This window comes from Muscardinus avellanarius (assembly GCF_963383645.1).
Source record: "Muscardinus avellanarius genome assembly, chromosome: 5".
Classification (NCBI taxonomy): domain Eukaryota; kingdom Metazoa; phylum Chordata; class Mammalia; order Rodentia; family Gliridae; genus Muscardinus; species Muscardinus avellanarius.
In genome coordinates this window covers 119,045,173-119,063,772 of record NC_137790.1, presented here as the reverse complement: position 1 = coordinate 119,063,772, position 18,600 = coordinate 119,045,173, and the positions used below count along the sequence as shown (strand labels likewise).

At 36.3% G+C, this 18,600-nt stretch overlaps 1 protein-coding gene across 1 annotated transcript in view; it reads left to right on the top strand.

Moving 5' to 3' along the window:
* Nucleotides 1-444: 444 nt before the first annotated feature.
* Nucleotides 445-18,600, top strand: part of DHX36 (DEAH-box helicase 36) — a gene marked incomplete at both ends in the record, with an annotated part of 39,809 nt that continues 21,653 nt past the window's right edge. The window contains 12 exon segments of the mRNA XM_080695759.1: nucleotides 445-666; nucleotides 4,576-4,700; nucleotides 5,610-5,844; nucleotides 8,347-8,385; nucleotides 9,210-9,380; nucleotides 11,259-11,338; nucleotides 12,553-12,627; nucleotides 12,757-12,923; nucleotides 14,404-14,485; nucleotides 16,754-16,894; nucleotides 17,157-17,259; nucleotides 17,855-17,942. Of these exon segments, the coding sequence (XP_080551885.1) occupies nucleotides 445-666; nucleotides 4,576-4,700; nucleotides 5,610-5,844; nucleotides 8,347-8,385; nucleotides 9,210-9,380; nucleotides 11,259-11,338; nucleotides 12,553-12,627; nucleotides 12,757-12,923; nucleotides 14,404-14,485; nucleotides 16,754-16,894; nucleotides 17,157-17,259; nucleotides 17,855-17,942 (1,528 nt within the window).

Genomic DNA, 18,600 nt, shown 5'->3' with positions numbered 1-18,600 from the left:
GCGCTGGGATTACAAGCGTGCGCCACCACCCCTGGCTTCATGAAATACTTAAAGCACTGTCAAGCTGCTCAAGTCAGGTGAGAACTCATTTCTTTATAGACTTTTAGGAAACTACGCTCTGACCCAGTGGTTCTTCTGTTCGAATCGGCTTACTCTGCAAAAGTTAACAGGAAAAAACTTAGGATTTTAGGACGAGGAATGAGAAACCACAGACATCCAACTCCCTCACCGAGCCAAAGTAACCCACTTTCGATGCTCCGTGCGCGCCGAGTTCTCGCCCGTCGGCGTCCGTGACGTCACCGGAAACGCCCGCCTGTGACGTTGCCCGGCCCGCCTTCTTGCGCAGGCGCCGGAAGCAGAACGGAAGTGGAGGTGCACTCGCTTCCGGGCGCAGGCGCCATTTCTAGCGGTCCCAGTTCCCCCCAGTTGCACTCCGCCTTGACCATGAGTTATGACTCCCATCAGAGCTGGGGCCGCGATGGGGGGCCCCGCAGCTCCGGCGGGGGCTATGGAGGTGGCCATGGTGGCAGTCGGGGCCCCGGCGGCGGCGGAGGAGGAGGTCGAGGAGGCCGGGGTCGGCATCCCGGGCACTTGAAAGGCCGCGAAATTGGCTTGTGGTATGCGAGAAAACAGACCCAGAAGAACAAGGATGCCGAGAGGCAGGAGGTAATCAGAGCCGGCGCAGTGCTGTTTCCCTCCCACCGCCCCAGCCTGTCCTTGCTTTCTGTTCTTAGCTGTTGCATGTGGATCGTGAAGCGTAAAGCAGGTGTAAATGTATTCTACTAAAGCTTTCACTGCTGGAAGTCAGCTGTGCGCAAGCTGTCAGGGTTCTCGAGGACCATAGTTCCAGCCGAAATTAACTTTATTAGGGGCGTCATTGCCTTGTCTCTGGCCATCTTTTTCCTTAGAATAAGTAGTGTCACTCTTTTAAAGTTTTGTGCCTGATGAAGTCGAAGGTAGTGGCCTAGGTTACCGATAGGTTGACACTGAACAAAAGAAGGCGGGCCCTACTTCGAATGTAGGTTGTTCAGAAAAGTAGTACAGCTTTTATTACTATGGTTCAAATTAGCCACAAACCCGGCGGTTTTTGTTTCTTGTTGGAGCGGGGAAGTCTTTGTTGCTTAAGTTCCTCAGTAAGAAAGATGGTGGTGCAGATCTACAATTCCAGTACTTCGGAGGCAGAGACAGGAGGATCGCATTAGCAACATAGACTCTCAGTCAACTAGCGCGGCCCTGTTTACAGACAAAATATAAAAAGGGCTGGAGCCATAGCTCAGATATAGAATGTCCCTGGGTTTAATCTCCAGTACCCTTCTCTCGAGAGATACACACACACACACAGACACACACGAGAAACTAAGATCCTAGAAGTGAAAGACACTTCAGGACATGATTTGCCAATTTTCAGGTGATTGTCAGCTTGATTTGTATCTGAATATATTAAGGAAATAAAGTTCCCTGATTGGCCCATTCTAATAAAAATGCTTTTTATTCATTAAACAGAAGCTTTAGTGTAGGTCTTAAGGAATTTTTTGGTAACTTAATGGAAAGCACTTTGTATATCAGATACAAATTGTAATTAAAAAATATATTAGGCTACTGTTTTAAAACCATTTCACTTATTTTTCTTTTAACTATATTTTCACTGGAGTGTCTTGGGGGCTTTATCAGTTTATTTTTACAACTTACACATTCTTTTCTTTAAAAACTCTTTTTTTTTTTTTTTTTTTTTTGCAGTACTGGGGATTAAGCCCAAGGGCAGTCTACCTCTAAGCTACACCCTCAGCCCTATTTTTTACTCTTTTATTTTTGAAACAGGGTCTCATTAAGTTGTAGAGGGCCTCACTAAGTAGAGGAGGAGGCTGACCGTGAACCTGTGATCCTCCTGTCTCAGGCTCCAAGAACTGGAATTCCAAGCGTGCACAACCATGCCCAGCAAATTCCTTTTTTTGGAAAGCTCCACATTAAGTTGTTCATTGAGAAAACTGGTTTTTGAAAAATCAGAGAAGCACATTTAATCCATTTTGAAATTGGAAGAGTGAGTCATAACTGTAAAAAGGATGTATACTTTATCAACTTTTATTTATACTGTTTCAAGAAAGATCTTATGTATATTGATATGAGAGTCTGAAGAAGTATATTCAGAGTTTACAGCCTAGTTGAGAAGAAAAGATCTATGCAGATGAAAAGTAAGGAAAAGTTATTCGTGAGTATTTCTACCTGAAGGGTACAGCTCCTTGTGTAATGTATATTATGAATAGAAAGTGTGATTTCAGCTTCCATCTCCAAGCCTTCATTTTAGTAAATGTCACTACTGTGTATTCACTTGCCAGTACCAACTGGGATATATCTTTCTTCTGCTCTGCTGCCTTATTGTATCCCAAATCTAACCACTTATCTCCCTAGCAGTTACCTTAAATCAAGCCATGATTTTGTTTTCTGTTCCTAGCTTCCACTCCTGCAGCACATTAAATCTGTCATTTATGGAACGATCCATGTGATTTTATAAAAAGAAAAATTAGATCATTTTATTTTCTAGATCACAACTTAAAATTTGAAACTGTGTTACTTCTGTCTCATTCTAATACATTTTCGGTGACATCTTAGCATGCTTTCTGTGGATCTTGATAATTTGTCTTCAACATATCAGGAATCCCTGTATGTGCTTAGCTTTCTGAGCCTATGTCCCCAGTCTGATATAATTAAAGTCTTTGTAAACATACTTTACTTTTTACCTTGTCATTCTTCTGTCTAAAATGAGTTTTTAATTTTTAAATATGAGTGTTTTTCTTTTGGTTTATTCTAAGTTTTCTTTATGATTGCTTGCCAGTCAGAATTGCCATAGCTTTCACTTTTAACATAATCCTTGTGATTACAAAATAAAATTATTCTAAAGATATATTCTTATTCTTTTAACAAATATTTATGGAGGACTTAAATAGGAGACACTGTTTGAGCCAGTGTCTTATGCTGATGTTAATGAGATACATCTGATACATATTTTACAGAGACAGTGCAATGCTAAAGTCTTAAGAGTAAGGGCTGTCATCTATACCAAATGAGGGGATTGTAGAAGATTGGGTGGGGGGACCGTAATCTTTAAACTGAAACTTGAAAGGTAGCTAAGTGTATGTGTGTTTGCAGTTCTGAAGTTTGGAAAGAATTTTCAGACAGAGGCATAACCTTGTGCCACAACACAGAGATCAGGAAAAATATGTTGAAGGAAATGAAAAATAAGGGTTTGGGCTTGACGTATGGTGAGATAAGAGTGGAGAAGTGGATTTCAAACTTGTGTGCCACTTTGAGCAAAAAGGAACACATTTTAATTTACAACCCAGAATGAAACCAAAAATTTTATCAAATGATACTTCATTCCCTGCATATTGCTCTGAGTTTTTTCTTATCTTTCCCTTTTTCTTTTCTTTTTCTTTTTTCTTTTTAGTACTAGGGATTGAACCCACGGGCATTCTACCTCTGAGCTATATCCCCAGCCTTATTTTATTTTTATTTAGAAACAGTCTTGCTAGGTTGATGATTCTCACTATCGCTGAGGCTGTCCTCGAACCTGCGATCCTCCTGTCTCAGCCTTCTAAGTAAGTTTGTTGTTTTTCTACTTTTCTGCTCCGTTACTTTTGGTTGAGTTCTTTAAATTTAATAAAATTTCACAAACAGCAGTTTAAAGAGCTTTGGACTGGAAAAACAAGCAGGGCCTTGAAACTCATTGAGTTTTCCAAGAACTTGGGGAAGCCATTGAAGCATTACACAAAGATTGTATTTTGCATTTTTAACATTCAATCAGGTAGCAATGTAAGTAATGGATTAAAAAGAGGAAATCTTGAGGTAGATTAGATAAGTAGCCCTTATGGTCATTAAGATAAGAAAGAGCAGCTTGATTAGTATACTGGCAGTGAAGATAGAAGTTGACTCAGATGATGTTTGTTCCTCATTGTATTTGAAGGGATGAGCACAGAGGTGACCCTGTGCTCAGGGGTGACCCTTTTATAACTATGGGCTTGTGGGAGGAAGAAGATGGGCTCAGCTGAAGACACTCAACTTGATACCGCTGCTTGGGGCATATAAGTGAGGATTTCAGGATGCATCTTATATATAGAAAACTAGACCAGAAGTAAGCATTTAGCCACTCGTCGATGGGCCAGTATGTATTGGAAGGTGAAATGAGCAGTGGGCAAAGGGAATGGGCAGAACTTTCAGGTCTTAATAACTGAAAATTTAAGATAGAAAAACATAACTTACATAAGGGTAAGAGGGAGGGAAAAGCAAAGTTATAGGAAGAGATACTAATGTGATTTCTTTGCCTATCCTTTTAAAGAGTTAATTCTATTAGATAGATGGTAGGAAAAGATCTGAAATGATATATACAATAATGGTAAGGTTAATTAATTAGATCTAGAAAATGAGTTTGGCTAGAGGGCAAGTGCGGATAACTTTAACTTTCTTTTGTGTTTTAACCTATATTACTTTTTTTCTTTTCTTCTTAGTTACCAAATAATTTAGTATTAATTTTAGTATAATTTCTTATATTAATAAAGATGTTTTTTTCTTGGCACAAAATAGAGAGCTGTGGTACACATGGATGAACGACGAGAAGAGCAAATTGTGCAGCTGCTAAATTCTGTCCAATCTAAGAATGATAAAGATTCAGAAGCGCAGATATCCTGGTTTGCTCCTGAGGATCATGGGTAAAGCAAGAAGTGTTTTTTTAAAGAATAACATTTCTTTTAGAGCATTGACTAGAAAGCAGTAATAATAAAGATAACATTGTTAGGCTCTTCAGTAGGTAGAATTTAGTCTTGAGGTAACTTTTTTCTTATGTAGATGAAGGAGGTCTGGAGGGGGAAAAAGCTTAAATGGCATATTTCCACAGGAACAAATAGTCTACATGGATAGGATATAATTAGTTACTGGTATTTCCAAACTTTTTCTGTGGGGGAGGTATGCATAAAGTTAAATTGCTGTTGTTTTACAATGTTGCAAGAATTGTATCATTTAGAGGAAAACTTAGAAAAGTCTTAGGGATTGTATAAGGTAGTACTCCAATTACAGCTCAGAAGGGGCGGCTGGAAGAAAAATGGGAAATAAAGCAAATCCAAAAAAATCAGAAAAAGAATATGTAAATGACTGCAGGGAAAGAGAGACTATTATGTGGATTTTTACTTTTCACACTACCATAAGGAATAGCAATACCTATTTAAAGGGAGGAAAAGCCGGGTGTGGTGGCACACGCTTGTAATCCCAGCATTTAGGAGGCTGAGACCGGAGGATCGTGGTTCGCGGACAGCCTCAGCTACTTAGTGAGACCCTCTTCAACTCAGGGAGACCCGGTTTCAAAATAAAGAGTAAAAAGTAGGGCAGGAGGTGTAGCTCAGAGGTCAAATGCCCCTGGGTTCCATCCTCAGACCCACCAAAATAAGGGGGGGGGGAGTGTGAATTTACTGTAAGAATATAACTGTTTTGTAACGCTTTATAGAGAAAAAATAAAAGGTTTCAACTTTGTTGGTTATTTGAAATGGTCAGCATATTTTATTTTATTCTAATGCGTAGGTGACTCTTCATCTGACCTGTTTTCACTTTTTATTTTGTCAACGTAGATATGGTACTGAAGTTTCTGCTGAGAGCAAACCAAGCTCAGAGAAGAAACTTGACAACCAAGAAAAGAAATTGATAAATCAGGAAAAAAGGACATTTAGGACCCGGGACAAATCATATATAGACCGAGATTCTGAGTATCTCTTGCAAGAAAATGAACCAGATGTAACCTTAGATCAACAATTACTGGAAGATTTACAAAAGAAGAAAGCTGACCTTAGGTATATTGAAATGCAGGTAATGGAAAGCAACTGTGGAAAAAATTCTTGTCATTCTCATACTTGAGAAATGCGCTTATGGTGAATGGTAGCTGAATGATAGAGATAAGTGCGATTCCTTAACAAGACAGTCTCTGTGGGAATTTTTTCTTCTTAGTAGTAGAGAGAAGCCATGAAAATGAAAAGTACTCATAACCTACAGTATTCCTATCTCATCCCTAGACGCTTACATACTGAAAAGAAGAAATGTTTGGAAAACACTACTGCCAGTGAAAACAAAAATCACTCTTTTTAGGCCAGTGTAGTGAGATAAGTCAATTTGATTAGAATTACAAAGTTTCTTCGAGACCACTTAATTCATTTTCATGATAGAATTAAATCTTTCAGAAGTTATGTGGTGTGTGTGTTTACCAACACTTTATATATTTATTTAGGTACTGGGGATTGAGCCTAGAGGCATTCTACCTCTGAGTTTCACCCCATCCCTATTTTATTTTTTATTTTGAAACAGGGCTCTCAAAATTGTTGAGACTGGCGTGAACCTGGCAATCATCCTGGTCTCAGCCTTCCAAGTACTGGGATTACAAGCATGTGCCACCATCCCGGGCACCATTTTAAATATAGGACTGTGACAAGAAGTGAAATTATCTCAGATTATTCCAGGTCTTTTTTTTTTTTTCCATACTAAGGAAGATATTTTAAGATCTGTTTCAGTTTTAACATAACATTTTATGCTTTGTGGGTTTTCTAGAGATAAGTATAATAAAATGCTAACATGTGTGGATATGTATATATTTAAGATTAACTACTGAGAGAATTTTGAGAGACTTATCTTTAGCCAAATATCTACTACCATTTTCCAGTAAAGCAAAATATCACATCTTCGGTGAGAAAGAAAAGATCAACCCATTAATTGTCACTGATAAAGTTGATTCTCCTTATTGGAACAGTTGAGATTGTCTGGGGCCACGTCATGTAGCTCTTTGATACTTGTTAGTAAAACAATGATATGAGGGTGGAGATCCTGAGATGAATTATTTTACAATCTAGTGGCTAAGAGATGAGCTGCTTTTACAGCCATGAACAAGGAGATTTGGTTACTGTCTCTCTCGGTATAATGGACAGAACTCAAATATTGATGAAGTTCATTGATCTAATACAGAAAAAGAAGAAACAGATGACAAAACAGTTTATTGTCCTATTTCTCAGGCATTATTGTAAATACTTATACAAAAATTGAGGCCATTTAAGATCTTAGTTTTTATTTTTTTTTGTCAAATTCTTGTGGGTAATGTGTAGTATTTTTTCTTTATTTTGTAATCTGTATAATAATCACTTTTTTACTTGCTAAATGCCAGTTATGCTGTTTACATTCCCTGTTCTCAGACTGCTTATATAATCACATTTCGTATGGTGGTTATAGCCAGAAGTTAGGAAATAAAGGCTTAGTAGCCTTAGGAAAGACTATTGGGTTATAGCTCTCTTTTTTAGAAGCATTCACATACACAAAAAGCAAATACGGATGATTCTTCTTTGAAGTGCAGTGAGATCACTTTATATACTTCTGTATGTAAGATGGTATATTTAAGATGGTCATAGTTGATGACATAGGATATTAATATTTTTAGATGTTAAGTAGTCTTTAAATAATTTAAAAGTTATTTGAAGCTACTAATAAAAGTGGTTATTTTTATTACTCAAGCACTTAAAGTTTCTTAAGTCACTTTTATGGTATTGAGAATGATTATTGTATAGTATTAGGAAGAATTACCTCACTGCCAAGTGTGGCAATAATATACTCGATTACGCAGGATGGTTTTACTTGTAGTTTTAAATTTAAAAACATTTGTTTCCTCTTTAATAATCCTGTGCCACTGAAGACTTCTTTTTTAGGTCATATGCTATACCTACTTAAATATAAACCCTAGTATTTCTTAGTGTTTATATGTAGTTTGAGTGTAGAATTCCATAAACATTTTTAGTGGGCAAGAAATCTTTGCATAAATAAAAGAAAATATGGGAAAGAATTAGTCACTTCCTTTTTTAGTATGCAGTTCTAATCCAAAATATTACAAATTTGAGTAGTATATATGTGTCAGGAATTGCTTTTTCTTAATCTAGAGGTTTACACTGAATACTCATGGCAGCCTGTAAGATAATGCTCTTGAGGTGTTCATGCTCTGAGTTTAGGAGAAAGAATGGGATGCAGAAATCAGATCTAAGATGAATAGTATATAAAACAAATGGAAAACATGGAGTTTATTTGAGATTGTTATACTCCTACGAATAGATCAACTTTTAATTTTTATTAACTGAAGAATCATCTCTATTAGACAGAAATCTGCTTTTGAATGTTTCCAAATAAATGAGGTTAGTAAAATCTTTTTCCTAAGAATTGTTTTTAAGTTTTGATATTTCATACAAGCTGTCAATAAATAAAAACACTTAGATTTAACTATTATTCTGATTACCATGCTTCTAATTTCTTTTGTGAAAGTTAAAATCTTTTTCTAAATTTCAGCATTTCAGGGAAAAGCTGCCTTCATATGGAATGAGAAAGGTAAAATGCTTTATACTGTTTAACTTGATTTGTAAAATAGTTAAAACATTTTTTTAAATGTCTGTGTTGAAAAAATGTTAATATTCTCCTAAAGGCAAGTTAATTTTTGAGGTGTTGAAGGATAAAAGAAAAAATGGTCACAAAATAATTTACCAGAAGTTTTCTCATATTTATTTGCCCAGCAGGCAAAGCCATACGTATGAATTGCAATATAACACATGGTATCTGCAGTAGTTACTCAGGCCAAGGGGTGCGTCTCTGCTCAGTAGTTTCAGATGACTGCATTCTTTAAGTTTAATGTTAATAACTGTACATGGAATTTAGGAGCTGTCTCATCCAGCTTTTGTCAAGATGTTCCTATTTAGCAGTGCCTTGGCTTTGCACTCTACAATTTGGTGCTACTTATTTCTTGAAAATTGGTAGACCTAGCTGTCCAGATTCACAGAATTGCATGTGACAAAATTTTGAAAGCAAGCTGGGCGTGGTGGCGCACGCTTGTAATCCCCGCACTTGGAAGGCTGAGACAGGAGGATCACACAGGTTCGAAGCCAGCCTCAGCTACTTAGTGAGGCTCTAGGCAACTTAGTGAGACCCTGTTTCCAAAAATAGGGCTGGGAGTATAGCCTGGAGGTATACTCTAGGGAGGTAGAAAGCCTCTGGGTTCCACCCCCAGTACCACACACACACAAAAAAAAAAAAAAAAAATTGAAAGAAAGCATTAATATGTTTGTTAAAAGTATTTCCCTTGAGTAGAATTTTGGTTAAGATTTATTCAGACTTAGTCAACATATGATACTCTTCCCTTACTTTCCCTTATGAACCAGGAGTTGGTAAATTTAATCAATAAACATCAGGTGACAGTAATCAGTGGTGAAACTGGTTGTGGAAAAACTACTCAAGTTACTCAGTTCATTTTGGATGACTACATTGAAAGAGGAAAAGGCTCTGCCTGCAGGATAGTTTGCACTCAGCCAAGAAGAATTAGTGCCATTTCAGTAAGTAAGCACTCACTTTTTAAAATTTTCCCATGTACCTCCCATTCTCCTTTAAGTAATTTTGGTAGACCTTACTGATTTTTAAGGCTTGGAATGATTCTTAATTAGGATTAGAATTTGTTGCCATGAAAGCAATTTTTTTGGGTGGGTGGTACTGGGGATTGAATTCAGAGGCATTCTACCTATGAGCCACGCCCCTAGCCCTGTTTTTTTATTCTTTTTTTTTGAAACAAGGTCTCACTAAGTTGCAGTGGCCTCACTAAGTACCTAAGACTGGCCTGGAACCTATGATCTTGTCTCAGCCTCCCAAGTCCTGAGATTATAAGCGTGTGCCACCAAGCTCAGCCTGAAAACAAATATTTGATTGACATATTTGGTAAGTAAAGGCCCAGAGTTTCAGTGACACTATCTCACAGATGATATTTACTGATTCAAAATAAATTAATTATCCAGAAAATGGTTTTAAATTAATTTCTGTAGTCAAGTGATTTGCGAGTGCAGCTACACAGTAAGAGGGAGTTTATCATTGACTCGCATTTATCTAGGGTATAATCTCAGTAAGTTAATATTTCAAGGAGATGAGCACAAATAATAGCTAAAAGTACATGTTTTTAAAAATAACCTTTTTTTCTTTTTGTTAATTTTTGTTGTTTTCATTTAGATAACCTAATTTGTGAATTGTATACCCTTTAAAGACGTGTGTAGGGAGGTGTGGTTTAGTTGTAGTATGCAAGGTTAGCCAGATGTCAATCTCTGGTACCAAAAATTAAAAATAAGTGGGGTTTGTTACAGCATTCAATGAGTATAATAAACTTATTTTCATATTATATAATTCAGTGTATAAATTTAAATTTGAAGATTTTTGGCTGTCTTTTAATTTTGTGAAAGTCACTATCACATTTCTAAGTACTTTAATACAGAATATGCAGTTAGGAACTATATTAGCTATTATAAGTATCTGGAAATAAATAGAGCATGCATTTTAAGTAGGAGTATATTTTAAGTAAAGAGTAGTCTTCACTATTGGGAAACATTCCTGTAGTGCATGAGATCACAGAATGTTGAAAAGTAAACTTGTCCTAACAAATGTCATTTTCAGTAATAAATGACATATGTATATATGCATGCATATAGATAGTAGGAAGAAATGCTAACCAGATTTTTTAATATTTTTCCAAGATGTTAGAATTTGAAGTTAATGTGATTAATATATTCTAAGACAATGTATTTAAATATGTTGATTAGAGAGTTTTACTCTGTAATCTCTAAAGTGCTAGTATTATAGCACTTGTTCTTTCCTGTCTCAAATGTCATATTCTCATTGTTGTATTACAAGATGACTTTTTGGTTACTTTTAGCTACACAGCTCAGTATTGGATTATAGTATTTGTCCAAAGTTTATATTTGTCAGCCATAACTTCACAATAGCCAAGAACTGGTAATTCAACAATAATAGCCTATTCCAAAACATAATGACAGAAAATAAATTAAAAAAACAAAGTATTAAATCTACTTCAGATGCAAGTTTTACAAGCTTGTACCATAATTTCTACCTCTTCTACCAAGAAGTTAAAAAGGAAGAGGGGTATGAGAAGATCTCATAAGTAGCACTATATAAGAACCAGATATATATGAGGAGAACCAGAACCAGATGATTTATGAGGATATCTCAAAGTAGCACAATATAAGAACCAGATAGTTTGTATCTCTTAAGACACACAAATTTAGATAGCTCAGAATTTAATGAGTAGCTATTTTTTAAACTCATCTGAATACCTAAAGAAGTATTTTTCAGCAATTACAGATTTTCCTTGATATTCAGGATATATGTACTAAGGAAATTTTATTTTCTTAGTAACTGTTTTATTTAAATTAAAGGTTGCAGAGAGAGTGGCTGCAGAAAGGGCAGAATGTTGTGGCAATGGTAACAGTACTGGATACCAGATTCGCCTCCAGAGGTAAAGGATGTTCAGTTCTTGTGCACAGGTAGATTTAAGTGCAACTTTGAAACTGGAGATTTAAAAGAAAGAGTGTTCTTATTTTTATGCTAATTATTACTATTACAATTAACATTTTAAACAACTGCAGCATAGATGGTGGCTACAACAACTTCATCTTTTAACCCCAAAATTGCCTTTTTAAAAAAATATATTTTAAGCCGGGCATGGTGGTGCACATTTGTAATCCCAGTATTTGGGAGGCTGAGACAGGAGAATCATAGGTTCAAAGACAGCCTCAGGAGCTTAATGAGGCTTTCAGCAACTTAGTGATGCCCTGTTGCCAAATGAAATATAAAATAGGTCTGAGGGTATATCTCGGAGATAGAAGGCCCCCTGAGTTCCATCCCCAGAACCAAAAAAAATGTGCATTACCTTAAGGAATGATTAAAAAACTAACTTTTAATTAGTAGATTATTTCTCCTTAAAAGGAGTTGGTGTCCTGCCCTTTTGGCACCACCCACCCTGCCCAACTCCGGCTGATTTATTAATTGATTTTGGTTACTTTTATTCGCCTTACCCATTTGTCTCCACTAACCTTTTCATTTCTGGATCCCAGGATTCTTTTTACTTGTTTTTTTTCTTTAATTTTTTTTATTGATGCATTGTAGTCATACATCTTACTGGGGTACAAGATGGTAGAGGCAGGCATGCACACATCACTCATTTAGCCCTTCCCCAATTCCCACTCCATTCCCTTTTCCTTCCCTCCTCATATTTGGCTTAGTGATTGACTTTGGTATGTTTGTGAATATATGAGCAGATTTTCTAATTATTGAGCCAGAAATTTAGGGTGTGTATCAATTCAGTTATCTTCTAATTGTTAATGGTTTCGTGTTTACATAGTCATTGTATTTCCTATTACCTGCCTGTGATAGGTGATGTTTCAATTAAATAATTAGATGTGGTCGGGCGTGGTGGCGCATGCTTGTAATCCCCGCACTTGGGAGGAAGAGACAGGAGGATGATGGAGGTTCAAAGTCAGCCTCGCTGGCTTAAGAGACCCTGTTTCCAAATAAAATAAGAAATAGGTCTGGGAGTGTAGCCCGGAGGTAGAAGGGCTCCATCCCCAGTACCACAAAAAAAAAAAAAAAAAAAAAATTAGGTGTGAAGACTTTTTTCTTATACTTTTGTGGTATTTAGAAGAGCTATTAACTCAAGTCTTTCATTCACAGTCGACTGCCAAGGAAACAGGGTTCTATATTATACTGTACAACGGGAATCATTCTTCAGTGGCTCCAGTCTGACTCGTGAGTATGTTTTTAATTACGGAATTGCAAATACCAAAAGCTATAGTTGTTAAGTTGAATTTTTCTAATTGTTAAAGAAAATAGTTGTTTTTGGGTTTTATATTTACATACTTCATATTTCTGCTTCAGGCATTTGTCCAGTGTTAGTCATATTGTGCTTGATGAAATCCATGAGAGAAATCTGCAATCTGATGTTTTAATGACTGTTATTAAAGATCTTCTCCACTTTCGATCGGACCTGAAAGTAATCTTGATGAGTGCCACATTGAATGCTGAGAAATTTTCAGAATATTTTGGTGAGTAAAATTTGATTATTATAAATTAAGTTTCTAAAATACTAATATAGACTTGGTATAGAACAGCCCAACTAAATATTTGGTAATTGGTAGTGTATTAATTTGATCTTAACCTCTGGTTTTATGGGCATAGAGGATTGGGCCTGTTTCCAAATGCTGGCTTCATCTCTGCTATCAATAATGAATACAGGTAGCTTCCTGGTGCTGCCACCAGGCAGTTGAGATGGCATCATAGAAGCAAGCCACAGAATTTGTGATTCTTATGTGGCTTTTTTGTATGGTCACAGGCTAGGTTTGTTAACTGTTTGCTAATGATAACACTAATGACCAATTTCAGAGTACCCTGAGAGGTAGGCACTCTTTGTTGCCCTAATTTTCACAAATCGAAAGGCAGCCTCAGAGCAGTCAAGTAACTTATTTAGGGTTTCATAATTAACCAGAAATTCTGAAATTAGGCTTGTTTGGCTGTGAAGTATAGTTCTTAAAAATTATGTTCACTGTATTCTGCCTTTTTTTTTTTTTTTTTTTTTTTTTTTTGCTATATTGGAGATGGAACCCAGGGGCATTCTACCTTTGAGCTATACACCCAGCCCTATTTTTTATTCTTTATATTGAATTAGGGTCTTACTGAGTCACAAAGGGCTTCACTACATAGCTGAGACTGTTCGAGAACAGTGATTCTCCTCTTTCAGCCTCCCAGATGCTGGGATCACAAGCATACACCACCACACCCGACCTCTATTCTGCTTTCAATTGTAAAAGGAGAAGAATAGGGAGGGAGTATGACTGTTTAATATTTTTGTTTTCAGCTCTTAGAAAGACCTTACAAATATATTACAGTTAATCCTTAAAGCTTTGACATTAGTTGTGGCAGGGTCCCCTCCCCCACCCCTTTTAAATGATAGACCTTGAAGGATCATTGAGTAACTGCTTAAATTTATACCCGTCTGAGGAGTAATAGTGGCTCAAATATTTTGATCTCAGGTTATGCTTTCTGAGAGTTTATGTTGCTTATTATGAAATGTGAATAGCATTTTAAAAACAGTACTGAGGTGCTCTTTTAAATTAGTGATTCTGAAATAGTGACAGTTTAATTTTTAATTAAGTCTTGTTTACTCCCTAATTCTGGGTACCATAAAAAGTAATGCTTTTTATCTAGATTTTAGTAAGACTCATATTATGACATAATACCATCTTAGTAGAATGAGGATGAGGAAATAGATTTCCAGTAGATTTGAGTTCATCCTTAAATAGCTCTATTCTTTTAGTACTGTGAGGTATACATCCAGTTTGGTAGAAGTGAAGTGCTAAATGAAGGCTGAACTGCTTTTTATTAAGCTAGGAATGGAAAAATAGAACTATACAAGGCCACTGTCTAAAGGTTAAGAATATTAGCACTCATTATTTATAGTATGTGTTTTTTTTTTAATTTTGAACATATGAGTAAAATTTTATATTTATGTTTTGTCTTTCATAATAGGTAACTGTCCAATGATACATATACCTGGTTTTACTTTTCCGGTTGTAGAATATCTTTTGGAAGATATAATAGAAAAAGTAAGGTAAGTAAACAATAGAAAATAAAAGAGGTGAAAAACTACTAATATTTTGCTTTTTTCATTTTAAACTTCAGTCTCAGAAAATTAGCATTGACCACTTCCTTCTGAAATGTTTTTTTCATGGATCAGATGTTTCTTTAAGTTGCTAAGAGCCTCACTCCGTAGCTGAGGCTGGCTTTGAACCTGTGCGATCCTCCTATCTCAGCCTCCCAAGCTCTAGGATTACAAGTGTGCACTTCCATGCCCGACAGATCAGATATTTCTAAATGTGGCTACACATTAAAATTACCTGAAGTTTTAGAAAATGCAGATGTTCCTTTCATTTTCCATACTTTTATTGGTCCTGAGGAGCAAAGTGTGGGAACCTCTGTCTTTAGTGTTTGAATATCTCTTTTGGTTGGTTCTCTCACCTGTTTTTATTTTTCCTTTGCTGGCTTCCATTGCCCACCTTTTAGATAGGATTTTCGCCCCAGGGCTCCTATCTTTTTGTTTTCTGTTTTAGCTGTATAATGCCATCTACTTTCCACCAACAAAAACAAAACAATAGTTCTTGCCAGATATATCTTAAATGGCTAATATTATCTTCCACTCAGTTTCCTATACTATAAATCAACAAGGCTAACATTTACTAAGTAGTTACATGCCAGGCTATGCTAACTGCTTCATGTGCTGAGTAACCAATATTTTGTACTCCAAGTCATTCTGTACTAATTTCACAGCACACTCAAACCCTGAGAGTCTTGCCGTGAACATGTCTTCTCATTTTTCTTTTAGTAAAGGTTCTTACGTCTCCTGTACTAATAGTTCATTTGTTGTTGTTGTTGTTGTTGTTGTTTGGGGGGGTTGGTATTGTGTTCCTTCCTCCTGGAATTGCTGTCCAGTTTTCTTGAAAACATTAGTCACATGAGCTTTTTCCCCTAAGCAAACCCCATGCCTGTAAAATGTCTCTAAAAAACTGAGCGTTTATTCACTTAATATGTACTATAGAGTATTACCAGCAAATACTACCAAGTATCAATCTCCTCAACACTCTGACTTTGGCTTTTAGCTGCTAGCAACCTCCAACAAGCTGTACAAAATAACATTTGTATTCCTTTATAGCAAAAGCATTGGGAAAACACAGCACCCAAATTCCTTAACCAGCCATGCCAAAGTCCTTTGCGATCTGGCTGCACCTTTCTGTTAGAATGGTTTCCTTGTTAGGCATCCCATGGCTTACCTGTGCTAAGTGCTCCATTCCCTGATATGCCAGGTGTGCTTCTCATTTGATGACGTTTTGCTTGGATGCACATTATGCTTATTTTTTAGACTTCTGCTTGCCACCTTCTCTATCCTTTCATCTGTAAGCTTGATTATGTAAGGAAAATCTAGACTTCCACTGCCTGTGTTATTTTTAGCTTCTACACTTTGTGACATTAGTGTACCTTTATATTTGACCCTTGCACTCTGTGTAAGGTTACTCAGATTGACTCTGTGTAAGGTTACCAGAACATTGACTCCAAAGCCCATGCTCCCCTTCCTCCCCATTCCATCGTGGATGCTGTTGAGGTAAACTCTGAGAGGGACTTGAGGCGTAGGTTCATTTTTCTTTGTTCTTTTCCATGCTTCTCAGAACTCACAGTGGAAGGGAAAAAGTTATTTTGCAGATGTGCCTTCTGTTTTCAAAGTTCACTCTAGTGTGGTAGAATCAGTATAGCAGCAGACTGACACACAAGACTTTGATGCTGACTCAGGATGTGCCATTAGTTGTGACTGAGACTGAGCAGAATTACATAACTCTTTAGCATGGGTCTGAGTTTCCTGGGGTCACTCATTAAAAATTTTAGATTAACAGATGCGAATCAAAATAAAAAAAGATAGAATTTAGTAATCTGTATCTCACAAGTTCTCCAGCGGATCCTTATATGCAGTTTGGAAAACTTTTTAAAGTCTCAATCTTTCTACTTGACAGTCATTAACTCACACTTAATGTTAACTTTGGTTTTATATCAAACTTAAAAGGTAAACGTTGCTTTAGTATTTTTTATTTTATTTTGACTGCTAAAAGATGGTCTAGAGGTTTATTTCTCACAATAGAAAAGAGTGATTTATATCTGATTTGTTAAGTTTTTGTATGAATGAACACTTAAGTTTGATATTTTATACTTCCACTAAAAAGTATACTGCACATTTCTTGAAGATCAATTTTAAAATACTGAATATAAAAATCCACCGATATTAGCTATTAGTTTTTTAAAAAGTGAAAGTGTTTTAAGAATCTTTTTATTTTAGATATGTTCCAGAACAAAAAGAACACAGATCTCAATTTAAGAGGGGTTTCATGCAAGGGCATGTAAATAGACAAGAAAAAGAAGAAAAAGAGGCAATATATAAAGAACGCTGGCCAGATTATATAAGGGAACTTCGAAGAAGGTAAATTTTATGTTTTTTGAAGGGGAGAACATAGTAGCTGAATAAAACAAAAGAGTTTTCTTTTTTTATTTAATACTTTCTGAAGGAGGAGAGTGTTTTGAATTTTATTCCATCTAAACACTGCAGATTTGAATTTCAAATGGTTTTTATTACCACGTCATTAGTCTCTATAAAGTTTCTCCATTTGCAGATTGAGTTAATTTTTAAAAATCATAGGAAATGCTAATCAAGTATTTTATGACTTTTTATCTACCTTTGATAGGTACTCCGCAAGCACTGTAGATGTTATAGAAATGATGGATGATGATAAAGTTGATCTGAATTTGATTGCTGCTCTTATTCGATACATTGTTTTGGAAGAAGAGGTTAGTTTTATTTTTTCAAGTAACACAATTTTAATTTTATTATTATATCAAAGCAATGAAAAATAATTTTCTTAAATAATTTTTAAAAATAGATTGTACAGGAAATTTTATTTGACACCGAAAAGAATCTCAGCATAGCAAAAGATTAAGGTATTTTGCCTGTGTAAAGAAAAGGCTAATGGGATTTCTAACTTATAAATCTTCTGTCTAAAAGGGACCTTGTAAGCCGGGCGTGGTGGTACATGCTTGTAATCCTAGCATCTGGGAGGCTGCGACCTGAGGATCGCGGTTCTTGGACAGCCTCAGAGACAGCCTCATCTACTTAGGCCCTCCGCATCTTAGCGAGACTCTGTTTCAAAATAAAGAATAAAAAAATAGGGCAAGTGGTGTAGCTCAGAGGCCGAATTCGGCTCCTAGGTTCCATCCCCAGACCCACAAAAAATAAATAAATAAAAGGGACCATATATTCTTGTAGACATTAATGAAATTATCTAGAACTAGTATATTTTAGTGAAGACTTGAGTATGTACAGTTTTATGGTTGGGTATGTTTTGTTGATGTGATTCTTGGTAACAGTTATTTTCCCTCCATGTAGGATGGTGCAATACTGGTATTTCTTCCAGGCTGGGACAATATCAGCACTTTGCATGATCTCTTGATGTCACAAGTAATGTTTAAATCAGGTATTATATCAATGTATTTTATTTGCTGTTCATCTGATACTTTAAATATGGTTGTACTTTTTTACTTTTACTTTTTGATTTTTTTATTTAAGCCTAAAGAAGTATTGCTTCTGAGGTTTCCTCTGTAGAAATTTAATGGTCTAAGCCCAGGTTGGGTTTTTATTTAAGAAGTGGGGTCCTAAGCCAGGTGTGGTGACTTGGCAAGTTTGAGGCCAGCCTCAGCTTCTTAGGCCCTCTGCAACTTAGACCCTGTTTCCACTAAGGAAAAAAAAAAAAAAAAAAAAAAAAAAAAGCTGGGCATGGTGGTACATGCTTGTTTTCCCAGCACTTGGGAGGCTGAGACAGTAGGATCGTACAGGTTGGAAGCCAGCCTCAGCTACTTAGGCTCTCAGCAACTTAGTGAAACCCTGTTTCCAAATAAAGTATAAAATAGTTCTGGGAGTATAGCCCGAAGGTAGAAAAGCCCCTGGGTTCCACATCCAGTACCACAAAGAAAAAAAAGAAAAGAAATTTTTAAAAAATCAGGTTGGGGGTGTAGCTAAAAGGTAGACTGCCTCTAGGTTCATCCCCATTACCCCCCCCCAAAAAAATAAGTGGGGTCCTCTCTAAAAGTTCTGAGTCATAAAATGAAAGTACTGTGTTTGTGGTAAATCTCTTT